Source organism: Anneissia japonica, unplaced genomic scaffold (genome assembly GCF_011630105.1).
Source record: "Anneissia japonica isolate Jap-2015-1 unplaced genomic scaffold, ASM1163010v1 scaffold288023_len281633_cov177, whole genome shotgun sequence".
Classification (NCBI taxonomy): domain Eukaryota; kingdom Metazoa; phylum Echinodermata; class Crinoidea; order Comatulida; family Comatulidae; genus Anneissia; species Anneissia japonica.
The window spans coordinates 91,751-119,354 of NW_022714865.1; the positions used below are offsets into that span (position 1 = coordinate 91,751).

A 27,604-nucleotide genomic window follows, 5' to 3' on the forward strand; every position below is an offset into this window, starting at 1 on the left:
TATATAATTCGAACACTGTATTTACCTTTCTCTGATGATTTATATATATATATATATATATATGTATATATATATATACAGTGCGTATTTGTATGTATATATTTTATATATGGTGAATTGTCAACATGTAATACTTACGTTGACTTTCAATGTCGTTCACAAAATTTATTCAATAGGCTTATTATGCCAGTTTTCCATGTGATATACAAGTATTTATCATAAGACATGAATAAAACTGTGACATTCAGCGTTTATTATATTAATTTATTATTTATGTCTACATTCATTTTGCTATTCCTGGTCTGAAAATGTAAATAACATAAAATAATAAAAGAATCGTAAAAAAAAACCAGAAAGTGAAAAATTATGATAATTCAAACTTGAACATCCCGTATGAAGTATTGAACATTACTCCGCTAAGGCCCAGTAGCTTGCATACCACCAGATACCACCATCCTAATGGTCCGCATGTGGTAGGGAGTGAACGCATACTCCCCTCCCTAAACCATAATTGACATATTGCGTCAATAATAATTGGTAAATTAAAAGAAGAAAATAATACTTATGGTGCAGCATTATGCCATCTGTCATCTTATATTCTTCAAGTTTATGAAATTATAAATTTATAACAGTGTGTTATTCTAAATTGTGACATACGAGTACACCTGTTATATCCACAGTGTTCTCCGTCTGCTCTCACTCAGACTTCATAATTAGTAGTACATTTCTCTTTCACTTTGAAATATTATTTTTAGAAATATTAACCAACAATGGGCCTTCGAGTATTGGGATGGGTGACTCGGCAACCGGATAAATATATAAATACAAAAAATATAATATGAATCTAATCTGATTTAAAAAATCTTTCTTAACAGGAGTGGCACCAGGATTTGCCCGACGTGGTGATGGGGGGGGGGGGGACACCTCCGGGTCTGATGCCCCGACGAGAGAAAAGTGGGAGTGGCCAGACGCCGCTCAAAATCTTTCGAAAGTGATCCAGAGTGCAAATCCCATAAAAAATATGACAATTCCATGGTTTCAAAGGCATATTTAATCGATTTTTAGGTTCTACTGATACGTAAAAAATACATGATTTTTTTTCTTTCCCGAGAAATAGTAGTTTTTTCCCCTGACCCAGAGGAGGACTGTACGAGTACAGCACCCCACCCCCTCCACCGAAGCACCGCCACTGTTCCTTTTTCAAGGTGAAACCTTACCAATGTCATAACATGTGGTGTTCTAAAACTAATATTAGGAATTGACAGTCAAAATAACGCTATTTGGATAGGCAAATTAGTATTATTATTTTTTTTAAATTTTTGGTCTGACGATCAAGTCGTGATTCGGACGACAGGGGGTCCAAGACTTTCCGACGGAGGGGAAAATTCCCCTGCCCCCGCTAACGCCACCACTGACCCACACCCCACGGCGACGAATTACTAGTTCCACTAATTGGGTTATAATAATAAAATGACCATAGCCCTAACTATAGTCCTAATTTTTCATTGGAATTGAAATTTATTTCCACACTAACTACCCCACCCAGCTCCCACCTCGTCAGGCAGAAACAGTAAAGAAATTTCAAACTGTAGGCCTAAATCATTACCAATTATCATACTATAAAATACCTTTTCTCAAGTTAGGCCTAATTATTTAAATAATCCAGAATTATTTTTGTCTTCCATAAACTGATCATACCGAGATCGATGTTACCTTTAAACAACAATGTCAATGTAGTATTTGTTTTTTCCAAATTTTAAGAGAACAAAGAGTGAAATCGATATTATTTTCAAAGTTGCTAATGACACTATTGAAAGTAATCACGTGACGACGTCTAGACACTCTAATTTCTAATTATTATGATGACGATATTCATGTTGGTTTCCTCTGTCCCCGGACGAATCAACTCAATACAGTTGGGAATTTAGCTTTGTTCCTAATTCACAAGACCACCTAAAATACTAGCCGTGTTAACATTTGTAATCTGTTTCTGAACCTTTGTTTTCTGTTAAAACAATTTATTTTTATAACAAACCAAAGAGCAATTAACATAGAGAAGGTTCTTCCAAATGTAACGCTAATGTTATTTTCGAGGTTATTTTTCTATCTAAAATTGGATCTACAAAAATAAGTTTTAGGAGTTTCAGATTTATTCGGAACTCACTTTTTAGACAATGGCACACACTATATGGAGCGTCCAAGATTACAGTAAAATGATGTAAAATTAAAAACAATGGATCGTATGTATTCGAATAACTGCCCCGGCCGGGGGGTTAATTGTTGAGAGGGGTTTTTAATAAGGAAGAGTTTATTCGAGGGCCATGGAGGCGTATATATTTTTTGGGTGTAGTAAAATGGATACGTATAGGCCTATGTATTCAAATAAAGACTTCACTGTAAATGTGGAACTCACATAATTATAGATAGGGCCAAAATGTGTTGTTGAACATAAAGACTTATGTTGATCCCAACGCCCTCCGTCCCATTGCAACCACATTAGAAAAATTAACTCTACTGACGTAAAATATTAATAAAATGTGTTGAGAATGATGCTTCCATTAGATTTGTAGGATGGAGGGCGAGGAGTTTATTCGCGGAAAAATAAACGAGGCTCTAGAAGGGTACATGATAGACGACAGTTTTTGGCGATGCTGATTGGTCAGATGCAAACGAAAATGCATGGTGATCACATGACCTGTCACAGGGATCAGGTGACCAGAGAGGACGCGCAACAAACAAACACACAGACAAAAAACTCCAAAATGAAGATGTTATTAACCATCGTTTTACTTGTTCTACTTGTTGACAAGGTATATTATTTCAACATGTTTAATTTGATAATCGCTGAGCTAATGCAAAATGAAAATATATAGGGCCTAGGCTACTTAACTTTTTAATAAGCTAGGCTAGGCCCTGGCTGGGTAGACTGACATTCCTTCCTGAATACAGATCATTTCGGTCGCGCTTCGTTTCGGTCACGCTTCACTTCGGTCTCGCTTCATTTCGGTGGTCGCGGTTTGTTTTCAACAAATATATGGAGCGCCAATGGAGTTGCGAAAACGCTAAATTTAATATAACTGGGCCTAATTATCAATTTAAGTTCGTCAATCGCTTTATCATACTTTTTTTAAGTTTATGTTTTGTTGTCTTTCTACTACTTTAAGTAACAACATAGGCTACTTAAAAGCAAATAAAATGAATGCTATTATTTCTAAACTAAATTTCAATTATTATTATGGTATTTAGCTTATAGACCGTTAGTTTGTTGTATTCCTAGTACCATTTTACTCTTTTATCTGACGGTTTTTATTTTCATTTTGTTATCGATCCTACACTTCCTACAGTACTACATAACAAATACAGCAAATAAAATGAATACTAAAATTTTGGTATTTCTCTTAGTATGGTATTGTTTTTTGATATGATATTATTTATAAAAATCAAACTTTTTATCAGGAAAAACCAGCCAACTCGTTATTTAAATTACTGTAACATTTATTAACAATTATTTTTATTAGTATTAAATTTATAATAGTTACTATTACTGTATCACTTGGTGCTATTTTTCTTTTTTTACAGAAACAACGCAGATGTTTAAACGAAGTTGACCAAGTTTGAGATACCTTTTTTATTGTTTGTTGCGATATATATATTGATATAATTTTTATTATTAATGCTTGAATCAAATAAAGATTTATGGAATAAGTATAGTCAATAAACTAGTTTCGCATACGTTTTTTTTTTCTTGTCTGTTATGTTTCCATTTACCATAAATGTTCTGATCATGTTTATAATAATATTGTAAAGGAAATATGTATTTTCATATTTATATTTTCCATATAAAATTATCAATACGTTTATAATTGCATGCTGTATATTTTAAAAGCCGTTTCATGCTTCTTTTATATTCGTAAGCCCGAGAAAATCACTCAACTTGCTAGGCCTATTTCTTTAGTTGCATAACTGGAGTATAATTGTGGAAAGAAACGTTAACCACAAATTGATTCCCATGGTACACTTAAGGTGAAGCTGACTCAAAGTTTGTGATTATTTCTTTGTTTTATTTCCATTTTTGATACATTACTGCAAAGAGAGAAGTAGGTCAGATGCTAAAATAGACGACTAGCTTTTTCTAGGCACAAACACGTGCGCTGGAGTTCAGTTCACCACTTCACGTGTGTTCACCTACTTCATGAAACCAGTAACTTTGAATCATCTGCGCTGGATGATGATCATGTTTAGAAGTACAAAAATAAATGGATAGTAAAATATATATTTGTTATATGATTTCATGTGTAATGTAAATAAATATGTATAAATTATATATAATATTATTATATATGTATATATATATATATGTATAAATATATATGTGTATATAGGCGTATATAAAGTATATATATATATATATATACATAAATATATATATATATATAGAGTTCTTTCTATGTATATCCTATGTGCTTATTAAATCATATAAATATATATTCATATTTATGAACTGCGCAGGGGTATCAAAGAAAATTAAAGATTTCAAGTAAAGAATAATAATGTGTGTATTATTTGTTTATTTCTTTAATTGTGTTTCCTTCAAATTCTCTTGGTATGTTTTATCCAAACTCTGGAAGCTGCAAGAAAAATAAATTTATAGTATAAAAATATCAGATTAAATATTGTAATGATTATTGTTTTAACTAAATTATGAAATAGATTTCAGATAGTAACAACATTCAATTCAATTAAAATCAAAGATACATTTTATTGACCATAATTATTAAAGTATAGTATATGAAAACGCAACAAAAAGAATAACATGAATCACATACTAAATTCCATTGTTTCAATCATAAGATCATGTTTCAATCATGAATATATCACCTTAAATGGAAGAAAGAGAATATGTTAGTAGAAAGATAAAATGTTAGTAGAAAGATAGAAAAACGGAAATAACAAAAATACTTAGGCCTATGATAAACCAATTGACGAACTAATTATAATAATATATAGGGCCTAGGCATATTAAATTTTGCGTTTTTGCAACTCCTTCGGCGCTGCATATATTTGTTCGAAATAAACGCGACCGACATGAGGCGCGACCAAAGTGAGGCTCGACCGAAACGAAGCGGGACTGAAAGGATTGGCTACCTTCTGACTTCGAATCCCAAAGCATTTCTCTGAGGCGCAGTACGATGGACTACAATTCAGTAAGAAGCGGTAAGGAAATGATCCGCTACCCCAAAGCTAGGCTGAGGCCTAGAGGATTTAACACTCCACCCGGTTAAGCCAGGGAGTTGCTATAAATAACCATCCCTGGTTAATTAAACCATGAACATACACATGTGTCTGCTAGCCAGAACAGCTCACTAATGAACAGGCCAAAATTCGTCACTCACATCACGAACTAACACAATCAAAGTAGATTTTGTTAGTTCATGATATCAAGAAAGCGCGTCAAAATACTTTAAGGACTTTTGTGTGGTAAAGAATACAAAATTGCTTGACAACCAATATGCACTCGTTTTGACGCGATACTGTGATTTCACGAACTAATACAATCTACTTTGTGTTAGTTCGTGATATGAGTGACGAATTGTGCTAGACTTTTTTTGCCAATTTCTGGGCTGAGTATCATTAGGGCACATAGAAAAAATTATTAGATTTTTTTTTTTTTTTTTTAAAACTAACAATAGATTATTTCGCTTTTGTTTTTATCGATGAGGGAGGGACTGTTTATATTTGGTCTGTAATAGTAAATATTGTATAAAAACTGGTTTAATTTTATAGTTTTTTAAAGAAAATGTGTTTAAAGTCACAAAATTGCATTGTTATTTTTATGCTGTTGAAATAATTGATGCGGCAAAATATATATTTTTTTTATTCCCGCATCAAATATAAATGATAATTTTAATACTTTATATACTTCAAACTTGAATTTATGGATACGTTCAGACTAGGACTATGTGGCTCACTCACCTGGTTTATCCACCTGCCAGTCTGAACTAGGTGACTTATCTCAAGCCGGGCTGATAGTCCTAGGCCTGGCATGTCACCGTGTTTAACTTTTCTAAGCTGGGCTTTAATCGAAACAGGGGGTCTCACGTTGACTTCATGTAAAAAATGACTATTATCATTCCATTACATATGCTGTGAGCGAGCATACTTTTAGCGCTCAATGTTTCAAAACTCGTTTCCTGGTTATGGTTCATAAACATAAACACAGCCTATTATGGGTTACTGCCTCGGCGTAAGCTATTTTCATTTTGTCTGTTTTCAATGCATTTCTTTGTTGTTGATGTAGCATTGATATTATTAACTATAATTATGTTGTTACTTATTTTTTAGTTTATCCTTTTTACATTTAATAAAGTCACTCAGTGCTGTTTTTTCTTTTTTAGCCTGTTTGCTCTTTTATTTTCAGATTCTGATTGGATATTTTTTGTTATATTTTTCTTTTTTTTTGGAAATTATTTATGTATACAATTTAAACCATTTTTATGCATTTTTAAATTACTAGTATGTAATTAATTCAAGTTTTTTTACTTTCAGTGGCGGATCTAGGGGGGTGAATAGGGTGGCTAGCCACCTCCCTTCGGTAACCTTGAAAAAAAAAATATTCACTCGTCTTGACGTGTGTGTGCTTCTCATGTATACATGTTACATGTAGTAGCCTACTCTCGTAAAACATAGGCTTACACTTTCTATTTTAAGCTTAACATCTTTTCAGATGTAATCCAATAATTCCAAAAAATCTCAAATGGAAGGGGATGCCTCTCCTTAAACCCATGATCAAAGAGGAACAGGGGGACACGTCCCAAAATATTGTTAAGGGGGTGGGGGTTGGTCCCTCACTTTTCGTCTGCAATGTAATAATTTCGTAAGTCAAGAAGATGCCTGAAAATTGTTGAAATGAACTGCATAAATGACCTATTGTAGGTTTTAACAAAAGTGTGCGTACAACCGGTACTCTATCTCTGCCCACAAACATCTGAATTACTTATAATAATAATGCGCGTGCCTTTACAGTATTATAATTCGAGTGGTATGAGAAAAAGCGTGTAATAATAATAATTTCGGCACATGGAAAAGTAAATTAAAAGTACATCAAAGACAATTGATCTTTATTTTTTTTCAGTGGAACATCACAGGGATTAATTTGATCGATGATGATGAATTTTATTATAAAAGAGTGTCATTTCTTGTAATCTAGAGGTACTCATCAAAACCACGCCCCCCCCCCCCCCCACCCATGTCTTGTGCTGATAATTTATATTAAATACTATATTGTCTTCATCCTCTTTAAGTCTAAAGACCCCTACGGAATAAGGTATCTTTTTACCTTTTTGGGTTATCCTTATAGTATTTTGTCTGTGTCTTGTTTTCTTTCTCACCATTTGACAAAACAAGTATAGTGTAAATGTATGTAATTTTCACACTGAATAAATTCAGTCAATCAACCAATCTAATAATATTTGATGATCTGAACATTTCTATCTGTTTCACAGTGCACGTCAAATTCTTTTGTTGTTAATTATGATGGTAATTCCTTCAGCAAAGATGGCCAACCTTTCCGCTACATCTCTGGTAGTATCCACTATGCAAGAGTTCCCAGAGGTTACTGGGATGATCGTCTCAAGAAAATGTATGCCACTGGCTTGAATGCAATCCAAGTGTGAGTATGAAAAATTACAACTATTTACTGTAGCTCCCAATTGATAATTATAACAAGAAAAACAGTTTGCCAGCTTATAAACATACACAAATATACTGTTACTACATTTGCATACAATTTAACATACTGTAGCCAAAACAATTTTACATAAAAAAATAAAACTAAATATATTGTTGTTTGTTTATAACTTGATCTTTTATGAGTAGTTTTTAGTTAATAATATTTGAAGATTTATACACAGGCTCAATAAAATTATGTCTGAGCTATGATAAAAACTTTAATCATATTCATAAAGTTAATTTTACCAAATGTTTGTTGAAGTTTGTAGCAACATGCTATAAAGCGTTTCATTAGAAAAAAAAAACATGTAATGGTCTTTATCAGAATATTTTATATGAAACAGATGCTACTGGCTACTTCACAAAGTCTCATTCAATCCCACAAAAACCTGCGTTTTAAAATGGAAAACAACTAAACAAAATATAACACTCCCAAGAGGGAGACTGAGATGTGTTGTTTTCCTAGTACTTTATCCCATTTTATTACAGTAGATATATATATATATATATATATATATATATATTTGGCCATGGCTCAGCATCAGGAATGGATTAACTATTGGGTAAATTCACCATATTAGGTCACACGTATTCTGAACTTTTTTTAGGTTATAGAAGTGCAACTCTGTGGTTATAGTTTCTGTTCATGAATATAACAAACATTGCCAAAACTGATACAGTAGTTTATGAAAATTTATCTGTTTAATTCTGTTGTGGTTATGCTTCAACAATGTACTGCAGCTAATGTCTTTACAGTTGACAGGGTGTCTAACAAGACAGACGGTGTCAGAACCAAGGAGCTATGTAGAGCCTCGATCAGGGTACCAGAATAAAATCTGTGGTGGGGTTCGTGGGAGAGATTGAATGCATATAATTAGGATGGCCAAAAATTGTGCTTTTAGACCTAATATATTAGGCAATCACAATATTTATTTGAATCAGGAATTCATATTTTTGATGACAGTGTTGTGTTGTATGATGGATGGTCTGGTTTTGACTATATAATAATTACCTTCACATCTATTGTTTATGTTGGACAGAACAAAACAATATTGACAGTTTTGCTGTACGTGTAACAGCTATACAGTAAAGAATTGAATTAAATTAAATAATGTCTCATAGGGCCCGTTTGAGCCAAAAACGCCAACCATATTTCGTTTATTTCACCGGGTAATAGCGCTGAGCACTCAGCGGGTGGTCGACCGTTTGAGCAAGTTTTAGCTCACGGTAAATACGTGTAACGAAACTACTCCGGAAGAAAATTTCAACTTATCCCATGGTCAACAACCCATTCTTTGTTTACTTGCTACTGCTGCTATAACCGACCCACGTACACACAGCGCGGCACGGTGGCACGATAATGTAGCTCAATAATTTATATTGGCTGCTTTAAAATCTGTACGTAGGTTAGTTTATTCAAGTTTATTTCTCCGAATAATGGTAAATCTACAAATCAATCGCGTAGCTTAGCTATATGCTACTAAATTTAGACTTCGTCGTGCATTTGTGAGGAGACGAAGGAGAGCTGCAACCACGCCTGGGCCGTTAAACCTATTGAATTTGGCGCTAGTTTGTGGGCAAAACTTTTGGAAAAACAATTAAGGTTGATTTATCATCGCCTCCGGCTCCATGGTTATTCCATACACGGTATTCTACCCAGCAATTTGGTGGTCAAAATTGTCGCAGATAATCCAGATGAAAAGGTGATTAGACTAGTGTCCGAGCGGTTTTAAAAAGTGTGTACCGGTGAATTAACTGGTAAATCGCACGGATATTTTTTCGCTTGAACGGGCCCTTAGTTGACTTGACTTGAGCATAATTTTTTCTGTCATTCCGGAATGTTTGAATAAAAGAGGATAGCATTGAATGTCTGCCAGAATACAGTTGATTGCGTACACTGTGAATTAAATAGAGTCTGGGGCTGTACTAAAGTCTGTGTTTTATCCAATGTCTGTAAACATAATTAAGATGACTTTGAAGTTTATAATTCAATATACTGAAAGCAGATAACACACTGTTGAACACTATATGTTGTTTGTTAGCCTGCTTCATCATGTGATATTGAAAATCAATTATGTAAATGACACAAAGACTGCAGGAGCATCCAGGGTTATGATCAATGTGGGTGCTAGATTTGAATATTATTAGAGCAGGCATAACTGTCAATTCAGAATTTAGTTTTTTGCTTTCTATTGAGATCTTATAGACGCAAGACCTTAAAACATGCCATTCAGAAAAGAAAGGAAGTGCTGGTAAAGTGTAGGGATTTTCTGAGAATTGAATTAAAGGATTACCGGTGGAGGGTGATGACCTCAAAATTCACTATTTCATTATTGGTACAGTATAATCTTTGGCGGAGGGTGGGTTTCACACATGGAAGAACCCTGAATGCTCTTTAAATGCCCTTTTTTCATACAATGTTCACTGCTCCAAAATTCTGGAACTCTCTCCCCAAAATATATGGGAATTGCCATCCATTTCTTTATTTAAGGGCTCAAAACTCATCTTTTCTCAAAATTGGTTTTATTTTTTGTTGGTGGTTTTTTTTGTTCTTTTTTTTTTTTTGTCTCTTCTTATTATATTTCTTTTATTCAACTTCTTTTGAACATTTGTTGAAAGGCGCATAGAGACCTAGTATTATGCGCTATACAAGTCTATAGCAATTACCAGTGGCGCTCTCGTGTGGCGGTCCGCAGGGCCCCCGAATTCTAGGGGCCCCAAGGGGGCCTTGCTTATAGGTTCTTCGATCTAGCACCCTGACCAAAAAGGACTTTGTTGATAAATAACACCATAATGTGTCTCTGAAATCGACTGTAGGGCATATATCATATTATAACGATTAAAGAGAGGGGAGCCTCTCGGCTGGGACCTAACCAAATTTGTCAAAAAAGAAATAAAAGTTGTCAAACAATAAATAAAAAATGGAGATAAAAAGAAAATTATAGGCCTATGCACAATTTTAAGGTGGTGAGTGCCATTTCTGGCCATCTAGACGTGCCATAATAATACATTTTCTTTTCTCAGCCCCACAAGGGCAACAGCAAAATGTGTGTCTGAAATCGACTGTAGGACATATATTATATCCAGTGGCGGAATAAAGAGTGAGGGTGTGTNNGGTGGGGGTGTGTGGGGGGGGGGGAGTGGGGAGTTGTCGGCCTGGAGCTGCCGGCCCGGAACTGGAGATAAAAAAAATATATTCACAATTTTATGTCTGTGAAGTGCCATTTCCGGCCATCTAAAGGTGCCATATTCATAAATTTTCTTACCTCAGCCCCAACCATGGTGGGGTCTGAGGTGGTATAGACTCAACCCTGAAAGTCCCTCCCTGGCCTCAATTTTCTGAATCCATTATATCATTTATTCGTTGTTAAAAACATTTAGAATAACAATGCACCTAAAATCCCACGATGGAATTGGTGACCGGGGCCCAAAAAGGGCCCCCAGTTTCAGAAATACACAGGGCCCCCGACCCCATCATTATGCCACTGGCCATTACCATAAACTGCTTTAACAGTTATCTATTAATGTAAGCTTTTTAAAAAGATAGTAATATAGCTACCAGGGCTAGCAAAATAATTTTAATAATACAAATTTTAGGTAATTTTAGATTATTCTGGAAGTATCTTCCTTTCTTCTGACTTATAAAGAGAGAACATTAAAGTTTTTTTTATTATTTAAATATTATTACTGGTATGTGTTGAAGTTTACTTCATTGTTTTCTTAAGTCACACAGTGAAACCTATCTTTTTTATTGATATTAGTATTGATTAACTTTTAACTGTTAATGTGTTAATATAAGATAATAAAATTTGGAACAGTATTAGTCAGTAGCATTAAAGTGAAATACAAATGAAAATTTATTGTGACACATGCTTGAGCTGGCTTCATCAAAAGTTGTCTAAATCAATTTTATTAATCTAAACAAAAGTGCTACTGTGCTTGTTTCATTTTAATATCAATGTTTCAAGCAAAATGAACTGTACCCTAGTATTGGGGCCAGTGATGTTGATGATTGATTTCTACTTATCGGGCGAGATGCATCCTTCCTGTGAATTGAGCGGAATAAAATTACATTGTCATTTTTTCTATTCATCTGTGAAAAAAACAGGAACTATTAAATTTATTTTCAACTTTGAGCTAAACATGAGGTCGTTCTTTTAAGGAGAGATACAAAATGCCTGTTTCATTTACTGTGATAAAAATGAAAATGTTTTGAATAGACTTTGACCAATGACATACTGTTAATATGATCTACTTAACAATAAATAATTGGTAGTACTTGGCAATTCTAAATGATCAAGAGAAAGAGGAGGAAGCCTTCTTTTAATTGAATTTTATTTGGAATTTATTTAAAACCATTCTGTATTTACTTTTTAGGATAGAAAATTTATTTATGGCAATGACGTGCAATACAAATTTTAGTCAAAAATTTTGTGAGATCACGAGTGACTTTAATTTTAGGTTTTCTGCGAAATGAAAGAAGTGCAGTTGTCTTGCAGTTTCGTGGGTTACTAAGAATTAGCTCATAGTAAGATTATCCAACTTAACAATCTAGCCTAGTTTATATTATGAAAATTGTTTAAATTGCACTACAAGATTTTCAAGTACAGGCAGTAGAAAGCAATAAAACTTTAATTGAGGATTTAAAATTTGGCATAACGTGGCCTGTAGCCAGAAGGGAGGGTTTGGCAAACTTAACTGGAACCTCTCTTGCTCAGCTATTGGTAACTGTACAAGGTCAATAGCTCTTTGGTATAGTGCACCATTTGGAACTAGCCCTAAAAAAAAAGTCAAGGAGAAGTGAGGAAATATTATAAATATAAGTCATGAAATTTAGTATATTGGTCCTTGAAAAGTTATGGGAATATTTATAGAAATTAGATAAAAGCTATGAAATTTAAGATTTGATATTTGAAAAGTCATAGAATTTGATAAATTGAATAAGCATCCTACATAAAACCCTTAGAATTTGATATTAGTGTTGGAGTTTTATATTTGCCTTTTAAAAAGGTATAGGAAAAGTCAAGTAAATTGATAAAAAATCAACGAATTTGGTAATTTCGTTTTTAGAAATTTATGTAACAGCCATGGTATTTAATATCTTGTGCTTGAAAAATAATGTGAAGCTCGATAAATGTTCTACTTAGTACTTGAAAATCCAGATAAAAGACTGGTTTGGGCCTTAAAAAGTCAGAAGTCATGGGGTATATGATGAAAGCCATTCAACTTTATATTTTGTCCTTGAAAAGTCTTAAGAAATAACATTCAGCAAATCTATATTAAGGTGGATGTTTGCTTTCAGACAAATCCAATTGTTTGCCAAGAAATACACTATCGTATAACACTAGCTACTGTAGACAACAAAAGATATAAAGGTAAATATTCAAAATAACAACCTAAAAGATATACATTTTCAGACATCTGCCTCCTCAAGACAGGTGTACTGTGCACTGTTGGAATTCTACTGAAGTATTACACATAATCTGATTTGTGCAGTACAGTATTGGGGCCTACACAATTATCTGAACAAGCACCTGGTGGAGAAAATAATTTGGAATGTATATTGTTTTTACAAAGCTAAAGGTTACTCAAGATATTGGTTATAACTGATAGATTTTAAAAGCAAAATATAATAAGCAGAATTTTTGGTAAAAAATATACCTTTCATAACATTTAAAAAAAAAGTGCCAAAAAATTATCTTATTTATAGGGAGTAATTTTGATGCCTTTTTGGTGGTGAAACTTCAGATTTTAGGATTCCAAGCATCCCACACATTGCATTATACTTTGACGGACAGGTGGTTGGGTGCAGTGGGATAGTGAGGACACAAGCCCAGTAAATTTTCCAGGGGTGGGCGTTGCCTGTAGAGGTGGAACATTTTGTGAGGTGGCCATCCATCAAGCCCTCTAGTAGCTTTACTACTCCCTGCTGAACCTTTCTTTCTCCTTTCACTACTAGCTAATCTTCTCAAACTGTTGTTCATCGGTTTATAGAAAAAGTTTTTAAATGTAGGGTTGTATGCTTGTTCAAATGATGATTCATTACAGTAATCTTACAATTGTTCGAACATGTGAAACAGTGACTCATCTGTTCCGAATTATATGATACAATTCCCTGTATTTTTTTGAGCAGATGTGTTGGTGATTAAATTCTTCCTATAACTACAACCATTGTAGGGTTATGATAAAGCTGGCGCTGTCATATCAATGATAATAACTAATTTAGAGGAAGACAAGCAATAGCTTACAATGAGAATATTATTTTTGTACTCACAGTATGGCATCAGTGTTCAATGTGTCTCTGACACTCTCACGACACGCTGAATTTCAAAGAATGTGTTGATGCACTTTTCATTTTTCTTCATCATTTGTTCCCTTTTGTGCTAAACCTCCCAAATCTTGTTAATGCTTATCTTCTGAATTTTTTCAACATCCCATGTTAAACAGGTATTAAGCCTTCTTTAAAAAAATCCCTACCCTGCCTTAGTTATGATAGTTAAAAAAATTAATATTAATAATTTGAATTTATTTTGTTTATTTAGTTTTGTTTTATTCATGAAAAGAATAATGGCCCACAATGACATTTTTTAACAATAAAGAATCTTGAAAACTTAGAGTACAGTCTAGTACTTGCTAATTTGAATAAATATTCATCCACAATCTCTTCTTACTTTTTTTCTTTGTAGATATGTACCATGGAACTTCCATGACAGATCTCCAGGGCCCACAATGACATTTTTAGCAATAAAGAATCTTGAAATCTTAAAGTAAGTCTAGTACTTGCTAATTTGAATAAATATTCATCCACACTCTCTTCTTATTTTGTTTCTTTGTAGATATGTACCATGGAACTTCCATGAGAGATCACCAGGGAGGTATACCTTTGAGGACAATGCAGATCTTGTAGCGTTTCTTCAGAAAGCAAATGAAACTGGTTTACTCGTCATTCTGCGTCCTGGCCCATACATCTGCGCTGAATGGGACATGGTAAGAAATCTGTAATAATGGTAGTGATACAGTATGAGAAGTCCATAGACATTCTTATTCAGTATAAAAAAAATACACAACATGCAGCCCGCAGGCTGTAAATGTCAGTTTAAAGACACATAAATGCTTACTAATAAAAAAAACAAACTCATTTACAAATATTTAAAAATATAAAGCTGCCCTGCCCCCCCCCCCCACACAAACTAAATATTTGATAATTATAAAAAGAAGGAGAAAAAAAGAAAATTATACTGTATTAAAATTTAAGTTGGAGAATGCCATTTCCGGCCAACTAGAGTTGCTATATCATAAATTTTCTTACCTCAGCCCCAACCAAGGTGTACACCCTCCATCTGTGAAAGTCCCTCCCTGTGCCCCATTTATTTCAAATTCCTGGATCTGGAAATGATTAAAATTATAACCTGGTAATGATATTAATGTATCGTGTGTCTCAAAGCTGGCATTGTCTCAAATGATAATATGATGATGATAGATAATGAGGATGTACCACTCTCAAAGCTGGCATTTTCTCAAGTATTTGTCTATTTTTATTTAACATTGCATAGTGATGCAGTCATATGGTTTGTGTGTTTACAGGGAGGATTGCCGTCATGGCTGCTGAAAGATGGTGTCATCGGACTAAGGACAATGGATGAAGGTAATGTGCCAGCAAACAGCAACAATCAGTATCCTATTTTTACTGTTCGATATGTCTATTATACTTTTGCTTTCCTTGAGTTTCAATACAGATATATGGAGTGTAGAAATATGAATGAACTCCAGACCTCTCCTTTTCTGAGTCAAGGGAACTAGTTTTTTCCAGGTTATAAGGGACTAAGGAGTGGGATCAGATCTATAAGAACCCTTGTTAAATCAAATTTGTTTAAGGTTTGTGAAGTGTAGTTGTTTTTGTCACACTGCCACTCTTTTGTAAGAAAAATGGGTAACAATGAACACACTGCCTGCCAAGCCACAAATGCTCTCCATATGTTTATGAACTTCCCTGAAAGGTAATAAATATTAATAATATTAATTATATAGTTCCAAAGTACTCAATTTTCTGTCAATTAACCTTGGATTAATCTTGTCACTTCAATCTTGTTTTGGTTTTCTCTGAAATTATTAAGAAGCTGTGTTTGCCAAATATTATGACAGTTTAACATGAAGATGACAATGTTTTCATCTCTTAATTAAGGTTACATCCACATTAAATTACAGCAAAAAGTTTTTCTTGCAGAAGCTTTTGCAGTAAGGCTGTGTTTCTGCAGTACTTATTATCCAATAAATTATCACAATTGTAAAACGTTCTGCGTTTTCCCAAAATTCATTTGTTTTCAATTATCAGAAAGCGTGCATTTTGTTATTTTTTCGCTGCGGAAGCTGGGCCCAATGATTCCGATAAGCTTTTAAAAGCTCTAAATGCGAAAATAATAACCTTTGACTGATGTCAAATCACGGCCATGCAAAGAATTCTTTTGGGTAGTTAGTTTCTAAGGCAACTAGTAGTTAGTAGACTTACAGGCCTACCTAGGCCTAGTATCAAACACTTCATAATAAATTTTTTCATGCTTATTAAATATAAAAAAAGCCTGAAAAGGCAGTGCTCGATGTCAACATTTTCTGGCTGGGCATTGTCCATCGCTACCTATCGTTTATTGTACCGTAATTAAAGTACGCCAAACAAAGTTAGCATTCTTTTTCATATTCTTCTTAATCCCTATATAAAAGTACAATGAAACATCATTGCAACAGTACATTTCTCAAACCGAAATAGTACCGTACTATTTCGTTACCTAGTCCTATTCATCTCTCGCCTGCTATGTCAACAAAATGGATGTTTTGGTGTTAAACACATTGCATTGTTGTCCATGATATTGCATGATGGGATAAAATATGTGGAGGGAATTTTAAGATTATAAAAAGTTAACAGAGAAATTGGAAGTGCTGCTTCCAAACACGACCTAAGTGATAACATAACAGGGGTCACAAGTTTCCAAAAGTCATTGGGTCTCCAAAAAATCTGGACGGCCTCCCGCACTCCCACAGCTAGACAAGAATTGCCCTGAAAATAACCCATTAGATGTGCTAAGGAATCTCGTTTAAACAGATCAAACAGAAATTACTTCTTTCAACTTGGGACCCCTGTGATAATTTTCTTTTTCTAATATTAAAGGCCTACTAAAAAATCATATAGTGTAGTGTTCATTCAATTTGTATTAATTGCTGTAGTTTAAAATGGCAGTTAAGTGAGTTTCAATATAATAATAATAATATAAAAAGCTCAATGAGGAAGTGCAGAACGGAAATTGTGAGTGCTTCAGACTCTAGAGACTGCCTGTCAAGTATGTGAAATATTAAACATTTGTTTCAAATATTGACAAAATGAATGTTTGATAAAAGTTTAAAGATGTTTTTATTTATATAAAGAAAGACCACAGAGAATGTATCTATTATAGTTTTGTCTTACGTTCAGTTAGTCACTTAAACATATTGTCAGTATTTAACAAACTTTAAAAACAAACTGTTTATTATAGCTTTTAATTGAAAATTAGAATGAAAACATTTTGTTCTCACTTATTAACAGATGAATAAATAATACTGTATCATTTCTATAATTTTTTGTGTCGACTTTTAAATTTGCTATTAAAAATTTTAATTCTATTCATAATAACCAATTATATTTCTCAGCTTATATCCAAGCTGTTGACAGATGGATGGGTGTCCTGCTTCCTAAGATCAAGCCCCTTCTGTACTCTAATGGAGGCCCAATTATAAGTGTACAAGTGAGTACAATGGCTGCGATGCAATTACTGTCTATTTCAAACAAGATTACAAGAGTATGTTGATGTATGTAACTCTGGACTTGCATGTAACATATTAAAGTCATAATAAAAGAGAATTTGTTGGATCATGACCAGATCACTTGGTGAGGCACTGACAAGATTGAATCTTCCCTCTCTCATGTCATTGTCTAAGGTTTGCTAAAGGCCTCTTTTTATAATTATTCTGCAGCATTAATACCACCCACCAAATTTGAACAAAATGGTATAAACTTATGAAATATTATAGTTATAATAATTTTTATCATTATGATTTTGTTTTATTGCAGGTTGAGAATGAGTATGGTAGCTACTCTGCCTGTGATCATGACTACATCAGGCACTTGAAAAATACCTTTGAAGAAGCCCTTGGTGCCGATGCAGTTGTCCTCTTCACAACAGATGGACCTGGGCAGCACATGCTAGAGTGTGGGACACTGCAGGGCCTGTATACAACTGTGGACTTTGGTTCAGGTACTTAATCATACATCAATTATGGAATCCAAGAAAGTTATATAAGAAACAAATTAGGATTTGAACCGAAGTACTTACCAACTGAACCATGAGACCAACACACAGCTTGTGTTCAAAATATTGGTATTACTAATAAATTACATTGCTTCATATTATGTCTCTACTGCTATGTTGTTTTTTTTTAATTACTTTCAGGTATAGATCCCTCTGGTCCATTTAACTATCAGAGAAAATTTGAACCCAAGGGCCCATTGGTAAGTGAATTTTGTTTATAATAGTACCTCATTTCAACTAATTGATTTTAGAAAAATATATGCAAGATAGAGACAAGTCTTTAATTTATTGATTTTGATAGTATTAGATAGTTTTGGAGAGCGCCACCAGTGTCTGTATATGTCAAAAAACTTGTTTTGTTTTTAAATTTGTGAATTGTGAGTTAAACCTAGAAAAAATTTAGTATGGAATGCAATTGTTGCCAAAATTTCACTGATTAAGACAAAATTTAGGGACTGGAATCCAGTCTATGTGTTAGAGACTAAGTTCAGATGTCAGGGATAATCCATATGGAGGCTACATGTGGATCAGGGATGATCCATATGGAGGCCTAGAGGTACATTTTATAAAATCTTCTTTTACTTTTCCAGGTTAATTCAGAGTTTTACACTGGTTGGCTTGATCACTGGGGGCAGAAACACTCAACGGTTGCTAAGGACAGGGTCACAGGTTCCCTGGATAAGATCCTCGCCACGGGAGCTTCGGTAAACATGTAAGCCTGCCTAAATGATTCTTTTGGCCAATTGATATAAAAAAAAAACAATAAAAAACAAAAGTTATTGATGCTAGGGGTGAATATATTTCTAATCAATGGACATAAAAATATTTTATAAAAACTACTATATGAACCTAATGAACTTCTAAATATACTTACATTGACTCATTTGTGATGAGCAAAAAACCTGAATTGTGAACCATTAAACAACAAATTTACAAACTACAAAATGATTATTATTAAAGACAGGATAATAATAGAATATATTTGAAATATAGAGAGAAAAATAAGTTTAGAAACTACTATAAATATATTTAATGAACTTTTACAGATATACCATACCACCTGTAAATAGCTAAAAACAAAAACTAGCTGTACTATTTTAGAATGTATTTATGTCTAAGAAATAAAGAAAAAAAACTTTTTAGGTCAAATGAGTTGTGGCTGATGGAGGGTCTTGACCTGACCAACAGGGGGAATAACGCCCCTCCTAAGTCCTCATTGACGTCACTATTGGATGTAGAGCGTAGGCATATTTATGTCTAGACAGTGCTAGTAGACAGTGAGAATAAAATCTTGAATTAGTGACTATCAACTAATCTTGCAATACTGGAAAATGAATTCTCAGTTCGTAATGTTGTTTTTCATTTGAGAGTAAATTTGCGTTTCTATCTGATGAACTTTGTTTCCTCAGGTACATGTTTGAGGGCGGAACTAACTTTGGATTTTGGAATGGAGCCAACTCTGCATACAGTCCTCAACCAACAAGCTATGACTATGACGCCCCTCTCACTGAGGCTGGGGATCCAACAGATAAACTCATGGCTATAAGGGACGTCATCAAGAAGGTATATAACATACAATGAAATAGGAAGGAAATAGAAATGAAAGGATTTTTGGATGGAAAGGAAAGTAGCAGGCTATGAAATGATAAGAATCTATAGAAAGAATCTTTAAGAATTGTTGTGTGGGCTGAATTGAATAAATCGTTACAATTACAAAACTATTGTAATTATTAATAATCATCAAATTAATTGTTAAACTAAAACTAAACTAAACCCGAAAAAATATATTGGATAAATAATTTACTGTACATTTGTACATTAGTTTATGGTTTATGTTCTTCTCTATGTTGTTGTTAAGCGCTTCGAGGTTGTGACAACGTGAGGCGATATATAAATCCAGAAGAATATTGTTATGTCTCCTTATTTTACTCTGCAACAGTTATAATGAGTAGAGACTGGAATTTGTCATTAGTGGTAAAGGCACTTTCCTTCCATTGTCAGAAACCTGAGTTCAAATCCTGCAAAATGAACATATTTTTTCACAGCAGATTTAAAAGTGGCAAAAGTGCAATAATTTTTTATTTTTTGATTATGTATTGTAATCTAAAGCCATTATTGCTGCAAAGCAGCCAATTCATATTCTTGACAGCAATTTGACCTCTGAAAGGTCATTGTTTGTCAAAAAACAAGGGCCTAAGACGACTGAAAAGCGGAGTTCCCTTCTTTCGTTCTGCCGAGTAAAATCAATTCCTTTACGACGTTTGTAGACTAACCAACACGTACCAACGTCCGCATGTCGTGCTAGCCTTATCCTACTCTAGGCCTAGACTAGCTAGGATGGTATAGGCCTAGCCTTGAAGGGACGAAGGTCCCAATGAAAAACAACGTTGATCTTTGATAGCTAACATTGTCTATTTAACATCACAATAATTCATTATTAGACCTATAGTTGTTTTTTGAATTGTACTCCACAAATCTCAGCCGATACCTCGCACAACTCGTTAACGTCTCGTATCTATTGTTGTGACGTCATGGCTCGCTGGCTCACACTTGTGATGTCTCGCACTTGAGATCAAATAACACGCTGGCTCGCACTTTGGCAACACTCTTTGGCAGTCAACTCGCCCCTAGAAAACCCGCCCTTGGAAACTTGCCCCATAAAAAAATGTACACTTCCTAGACCATGCAGTCTTCAAAATAAAAATTGTAACCCTTGGTAATCAACTACATTTTCCACATACATAGAAATTTTTGAAACTTTAATAAAAAAAAACCTAAACCATAATTCACCACTATAGACACTTTTTAACAAAAATGAAAAATTACGACTTTGTTACCCAATGAGAAGTATTCTAATATAGACAATGTGTCGTGTCTCATATTATTTGTTATATTTTTATAAAGAACAATTAAACAATATATTTAATATTATTATTATTAATATTATTAATAATGTTAAACATAATTAAGGAATTTTGTTTTTGTGTCTATCCTTCTATTCATTCTTGTATCTGTTACAAACCTGAATTGTTTATAAGTACTAATCAACAATTATCTTCCTATCTTTCCAGTATGCTAAGGTTCCCTCAATTCCAGTACCTCCAGCTACTCCAAAACTTGCGTATGGTAAATCGACAATGACCAAAGTTGGCTCACTGTATGATGTTTTAAATAAGCTAGCCCCCGATGACCCAATCAGAACCAATTATCCAATCACCATGGAAGCGATGCAGCAGGTCAGTTTGGATTTTTGTTGAAATGCTTGTGTATGTCTGTTACTGGAATGCATCTCAGTATGGTTCTAATTACCTTTTTGTTACTTATTTCTTTACATTCAAGCATGGAGGTATAAGTAATACTTATACCCCAAAAGACAGCTCATCCTCACATTGTCTCATTGACACGGCTGTGTATTACATTCTGACTGTCAGTATGTATAGACTGAGTGAGGCAGTAATTATTACATACATAAGATTCAAGATTTGTCTTTTTATTCTTCATATTGTATAATCGAACACTTCTGTAGTTTGTTTCTTAAGAGAAATTATTAAACTTTGGAAACTAATGTAACACTGTAAGGCATTATATTTTACATTTATGTATAATTAATTTCAAATATGTTTCAGAGTTTCGGATTCATAATGTATCGGACAAAAATTCCAATTAATGTTACCAAGGCAACGCTGTTGGATATACCAGGGATACGGGATCGGGGATATATAATCATCAACCAGGTATGAAACGGATATGAGCAATTCAATAATTGCATATATTTTGGTTGCTATATTCTATTATTATTATTATTATTATTATTATTATTATTATTATTATTATTATTTTTATTATTAATATTATTATTAATGTTGTTTATATTTTTTCTGTTTTATTGTTTTTCGTATGCCTTTTAGCTGTAATGTGATTGGTTACAGGTGCCTGTAGGGATTGTTGTCCGAAACAAGCCGACTGGACTGACGATAACAGCATCAAAGGGGGACACCTTGGATATTGTTGTGGAGAATCAAGGAAGGATCAATTATGGGGGATCAATTGCAGACATGAAGGTAAACAATATGAATAAATAATAAATTGGCTAAGATTTACTACCACTGGCTAACAATAAATAACCACTCTCAGTTCACTAGAAATAAATCAAATAACACCTTGATGGAGCAGAAATGGAAGTTTGTACAAGGCAAGAGAACATTCTTATACAATGCAACTAAGATATAGAATGAACTACCAAACCATATCAGATCAAACTTGAATGATATTCAACTGACTACATTTAAAAAACTTAATCAAAAATCTATAATATTTTTATTCATTTCCACTGCAAAGTAATGTTGTCTTGCCATGATGCAAAATTAATGCAGTGATGCAAAATGGTAATTTCATTTGATTTTAATTCTGATTTGCATTTCTGACTATGTTACCAGTGCTGCATCACTGAAAGTGCTATCACTTGAAAAAAAAAGAGAATAAATATTTGAATTTGAAATTCATCGTGTAACCCATAAATGGATAAATGACCTTGTTCCATTGAACCCTTCATCAAAGTTAATAACTGTAATGTACCTTACACCTGATAGTCGGACTTCTATACTATTTCTAATACATTTATGTCAAGATATATTATGGTAATTGAAATATATATCATATATGGCCATAACAGCAGTGAATAGGTTGATGCAACAGCTACAACATATACCAATGTCAAGATGCTTAGGGGGAAAAATGTGTCCGATGAGTACAATACTTTTATTATCAAAAAGATATTTTCTATGTATATGTTGAAATCTAATGACTCAGTTGGTAAAGTAACCAATTTGTAATTAGATAGTCTTGGTTCTGGGTACAATGTGTTTTTGTCCATTTTTAAAATTTATTTATTCAGTCTTACAAATAATATTTTGGTAACATATATTTTGTTTTTACACTGCAGGGAATAATTGGAAATATAACATTAGGAGGCACAATTCTAGAGGGCTTTAATATCTCTTCACTTCAACTTGATGAATTTGTACCAAAGATCTCACCAAATTTAATCCCAGAAAGTACACTGACCTGGTCTAGTCCCCAGACACAGCTGAATGTTCCTACACTGTACAGTGGCACAATGCCTAATCTTCCACCAGATATCTCTGAACCAAGGGATACATTTTTGAAAATGTCAGGCTGGACTAAAGTAAGTATTAGTGTATTTATTTGAAGAGTTGAATGTATGGCAAAACCTTATGAAATTGGAAAAGTGTCTGCTTTTATTTTGTGAAAGTTAGTTGCTATTACTTATAAAATATTCATTCAGGTATTTTTTAAAGATCTGTTTGCTGTCTGTGGTGAAATTTATAAAACCTTTCAAAATTGTAATTTAAAAAAAAAATTGAATTTCCCCAAATCCAATGGCACACAGACCAAACCAATTCAGTTTTTAACAGATTAGTTTACTTCTTAAATTTATTATTTTTAATAGTATAATATAATATTAAAATTGGCAAGGAATATATTATTAGCTTTCTACTGTTTAAGAAAAGTTAAGATAAAGTACAAACATTTGAATGATTTTCCTTCTCACAAAAATATATACAGTATTGTACTAGCAAAGTAATTGGAAATAATCTTTTCAAAAATTTTCTTTATAAGATTGCAACCACAAAAAGTTTAGCATAAAAAGATTCTTGTAAATTGTCCACTGTCTGGTGTGTATCTTCTGTTATATTTACATTATTTTTCAGGGACAGGCGTACATCAATGGCTTCAATCTTGGCCGGTACTGGCCTGTAGAGGGCCCACAAGTCACTCTCTATGTTCCTGCAACAATACTGAAGGTCACAGGGAATGTAATCGTTTTGTTTGAGCTGGAAAGCGCCCCCTGTAGTACAGAAGGAAGCTGTACAGTAGAGTTCATTGACCGACCTATTTTGAATGGAACCATTGCGAGGGTACACAAAATATAAAAATCTGGGGTTTTTTTTATTTTTTAGTTTTTCAATACTAATTTATTTTGAAATTATTATTTGCTGACACTATGGTACATTGTTTGCTTAATAATATTACCAGGGATGAATCCAGAATTTTTCAAACGGGGGCGCAACATTTTCAAAAGAGTTAAGTGAGTAGCTCTAATTTCAATAATTTATATATATTGAAATTTTAAAATTTAGTGGCAAGGTGGGGGTGGGAGGAGCACATTCCCCATGCTCCCTAATGGATCTGCACCCGATAACTTCTTAAAAACAATTACAAAATTGTTAGAATGAATTATAGCCTACACTTCTAAAACAGTAAATATCAATCAAAGTTTATAATCATAAGTTCAGTGTCTATGCATATATAGTTATTAAGGTGCCGATTATGGATCTTTGGATAATATTTGGACCATCACTAGCGTACGTAATGAAATATTCATGCATGTGTAATCTGATTTGCATTGGAATGCATTTAATGTGATACCTGTTGTTCAAAAGTAATAATCATGTGTGCACTGGAATGATTTTGTACTATTTTAATTATTCAATTTGTGAAAAAGCTTTCAAAAATTAGGGTACTTTTTTTTTTTCCATATGCTCATGTGAGGTAATCACTAAAATAACTGAGATTTAATTTCCAGGGTAATTATGTGCAAAAATTGAAAGTAAACTGTTAAGATAACTTTGTTTTGTAAATATATCTGTTACTGTATGTTTCTAAAATGATAAAATTTCTTTTAAAAAGATGTTGATTTAAAAATTGGAAGAACATGAGCACATGATTTTAAGATAATCATTCCCAGTTGCTCATAATTTTTTGCAATAAAACCCATCAATTATGCAATAATAATGGTTTGAATGTTTTTTAGTTTTTGTTACATAATGCTAGTAATAATATTAATAATAATTATAAGCCAAATAATGATATTATTTTTTGGTTTTTAAATAAACAAATTCACCCCCGGCATCAAGGTTGGAAAACCAAACTATTCTCGCTGCGCCAAATTGTAGTTTAGGTGGAAAACAACTATTTTTAGATTACAATATAAGACTGCTTAGATGGGCGAATTAATATTTTAAAACAAACCTCATGTTGCGTCCAACGACATGGCTGTTTGACCGATGCGGGATTTCCCCTGGCCAGTGCTGGCGCTGCCACTGGTAAGTGGCATGGCGCAGGTCATGGGGGACTGGGGACATGCCCTTCCACATATTTTTAAGGAGATTGGTTCCCCCACTTTTTGACCGCAATGTGATTTCGTAAGTCACAAAGATGTCTGAAAATTGTTGAAGTGAACTGCATAAATGACCCATGTTAAAGGAAAGAGCACTGTACAGCCAGACTAGATCTTTTAGCAAGATCTGCTCACAAACATCATAATACATGGTTTGAGTGTGCATGCCTTCATTATAATTTGAAAAGTATGAGAAAAAGCGTGTAAGGATAAGATTGATTTTGATTATAATGGTGATATGGTGATGATTAATTTTACTATATAAGAATGTTATTTCCGGCCATCTAGAGGTACAATTTGCTCAAATTTTCTCACGACCCCCAACCCCTACTATACCTTCTAAAACAGGTCTGCACCCTTGGTAAGAGGAAACGATAGTAGTGAAACATGGATATATTACATGGTATTACGAATCACACCCATATTCGTATAGCGGTCACATACTCGCTACTATATTTTTGAAGCTACAAGCTAAACATATTAATTGTTGAAGTCGATGACCATGGCCATGCTGTATTTTATTACGCTGAATTTATACAAATTTATCACTGAGCGTTTGGTTTAAGGTTTCCGTAAGAACAAATATCGCAATTGTCCTCCTAATGTAAAGGCACTTATAATGTACGTTCATACAGCCTTAGTCCCCACTTATGTGACATTAAGTGACTTTGTTTCGCGTATTTAATTAGGAGAAATATTTAAATACATTAAACTATACAAAAATACTCATTAAGCTACTAACAATTTGCCAATTCCCAGAAAGGCAATGTGTACAATTCAATGTATTATCACTAACAGTCCACTACTTGTCCTCGAAAAGTACATACTTAATTTTGTCGATAGAGGGCGCACTTAAAGAAAACCTTTAATTGCTTAAAACTTGCGTGCAATATAAAATAAAAGGTTATCGTTGAATTATTGTCTATTCCAGAAAAGAAATCTTACCAACTTCATTATATCGAGCTAGCTTTAATGCCTGACGTAAAGAAACTTATAAATGGTCATAGCCTATAACAACTGTAAGGACATTATAGTGACCTAATTTGTATATGGGTAGTGTCTATTTGAAATGTCCTGTTTGTATTTCAAACGGTTCTTTTTCCATCTTTTTTCACTTGAAAAGCTCAGGATTTCTTGCGAATATGTTTACTGGTACAACAAAAACATATTTTTTAAATATAAATTTGATTCCACTCTTATGACTATATATAGAAAAAAAAACCTCCCTCCCTCATCAGTTTTTATTCTTTGATAAGGTGATAAACTAATAATTTTTTATGGGGCCTTAGATTAATGGTTTCCCAACCCTTTTGCATTCGCGGACCTGGCCTCGGGACATGTCAAAAAATGTTCACGGACCCCATGTCTAAGTAGGCCTATACCAATTGTCCACATCCCAACAATAATATAGGCCTAGAGATGATTCGCCACAAAAGTGACAACATTAAACAGTGGGGGATCCTGGAATTCGGAAAGCTCTCAAGTAATTTTTTTACAGAGATGTGGTCGACACTACCCGGTCAGCCCCACCATCGGTTTATGTTTGTTATATGGCACTTCTGATGGCCGGAAATCTACATGGCGTCAAACTCAAAAATTTGAATGCTATTCTGTTATTTTTAATTTTGTGAAAGTTAGGACTCCTTCCTGATGTTTCAAATTTATTAAATATCCAGGTAAAAGTAATACACAAGAGAAAACATGCGAACAAGATTACGGGGGCTCTCCTTCAGTTGGCCTAAACATCCGTTTACATAAAGCAGGCACCCATAAAAATCAAATATAAAGATTCTAACAGACCACTAATAAAATATTGGAATTGATAGTGTTTAAAACAATTTATGAACTGTCTGTGCCCCCGTCTGAGCCCTATCTAAGGTATTTCAGTATTGACAAAGCATTAGCAGTAAAAATATGTTTATCACACTGGTTAAGAAAAATACTTTAAATCATGAAAAATTGGTCTGAGATCTTAGTGAACTCCCAAATTTTTCGCAGACCTCGGAGACACTTTCGACTTGGGGGGCCCCAAATTGGTTGGAAACCACTTGTCTAGATGACAGACTTAAATTTTAATACTGATTATTTCTCCGTTATTTTCATATTTAGGGCGCCCGCCGACTTCTTGAATCCGTCCCTGCCTCGGCTGAGGCTGTTCGAAACAGTTCGAATTTAAAAATGAAGAGCAACATTACAGAACCTTGAAAAAAAAAAACATAAATTGTTTAATATGCAATACCGTCATAGGCCTATAAATTGGGTGCAGGTCAACTCGGCCACAAGTCAACTCGGCCACAGTCAACTCGGCCACAAGTCAACTCGGCCACAAATCAACTCGGCC

The 27,604-nt window shown here is 33.7% G+C and overlaps 1 protein-coding gene across 1 annotated transcript; it reads left to right on the top strand.

The window, feature by feature from the left end:
* Positions 1-2,633: 2,633 nt before the first annotated feature.
* On the top strand, positions 2,634-24,878 carry LOC117109125 (beta-galactosidase-like). Its single transcript, XM_033251374.1, has 14 exons — positions 2,634-2,810; positions 7,503-7,669; positions 14,565-14,715; positions 15,313-15,373; positions 17,404-17,498; positions 17,825-18,008; positions 18,204-18,262; positions 18,653-18,774; positions 19,472-19,625; positions 21,134-21,298; positions 21,689-21,796; positions 21,992-22,123; positions 23,005-23,247; positions 23,795-24,878. The coding sequence occupies exons 1-14, from the start codon at positions 2,649-2,651 to the stop codon at positions 24,014-24,016; spliced, it is 2,025 nt and encodes a 674-aa protein (XP_033107265.1). The 5' UTR covers positions 2,634-2,648; the 3' UTR covers positions 24,017-24,878.
* The last annotated feature ends 2,726 nt before the right edge of the window (positions 24,879-27,604 follow it).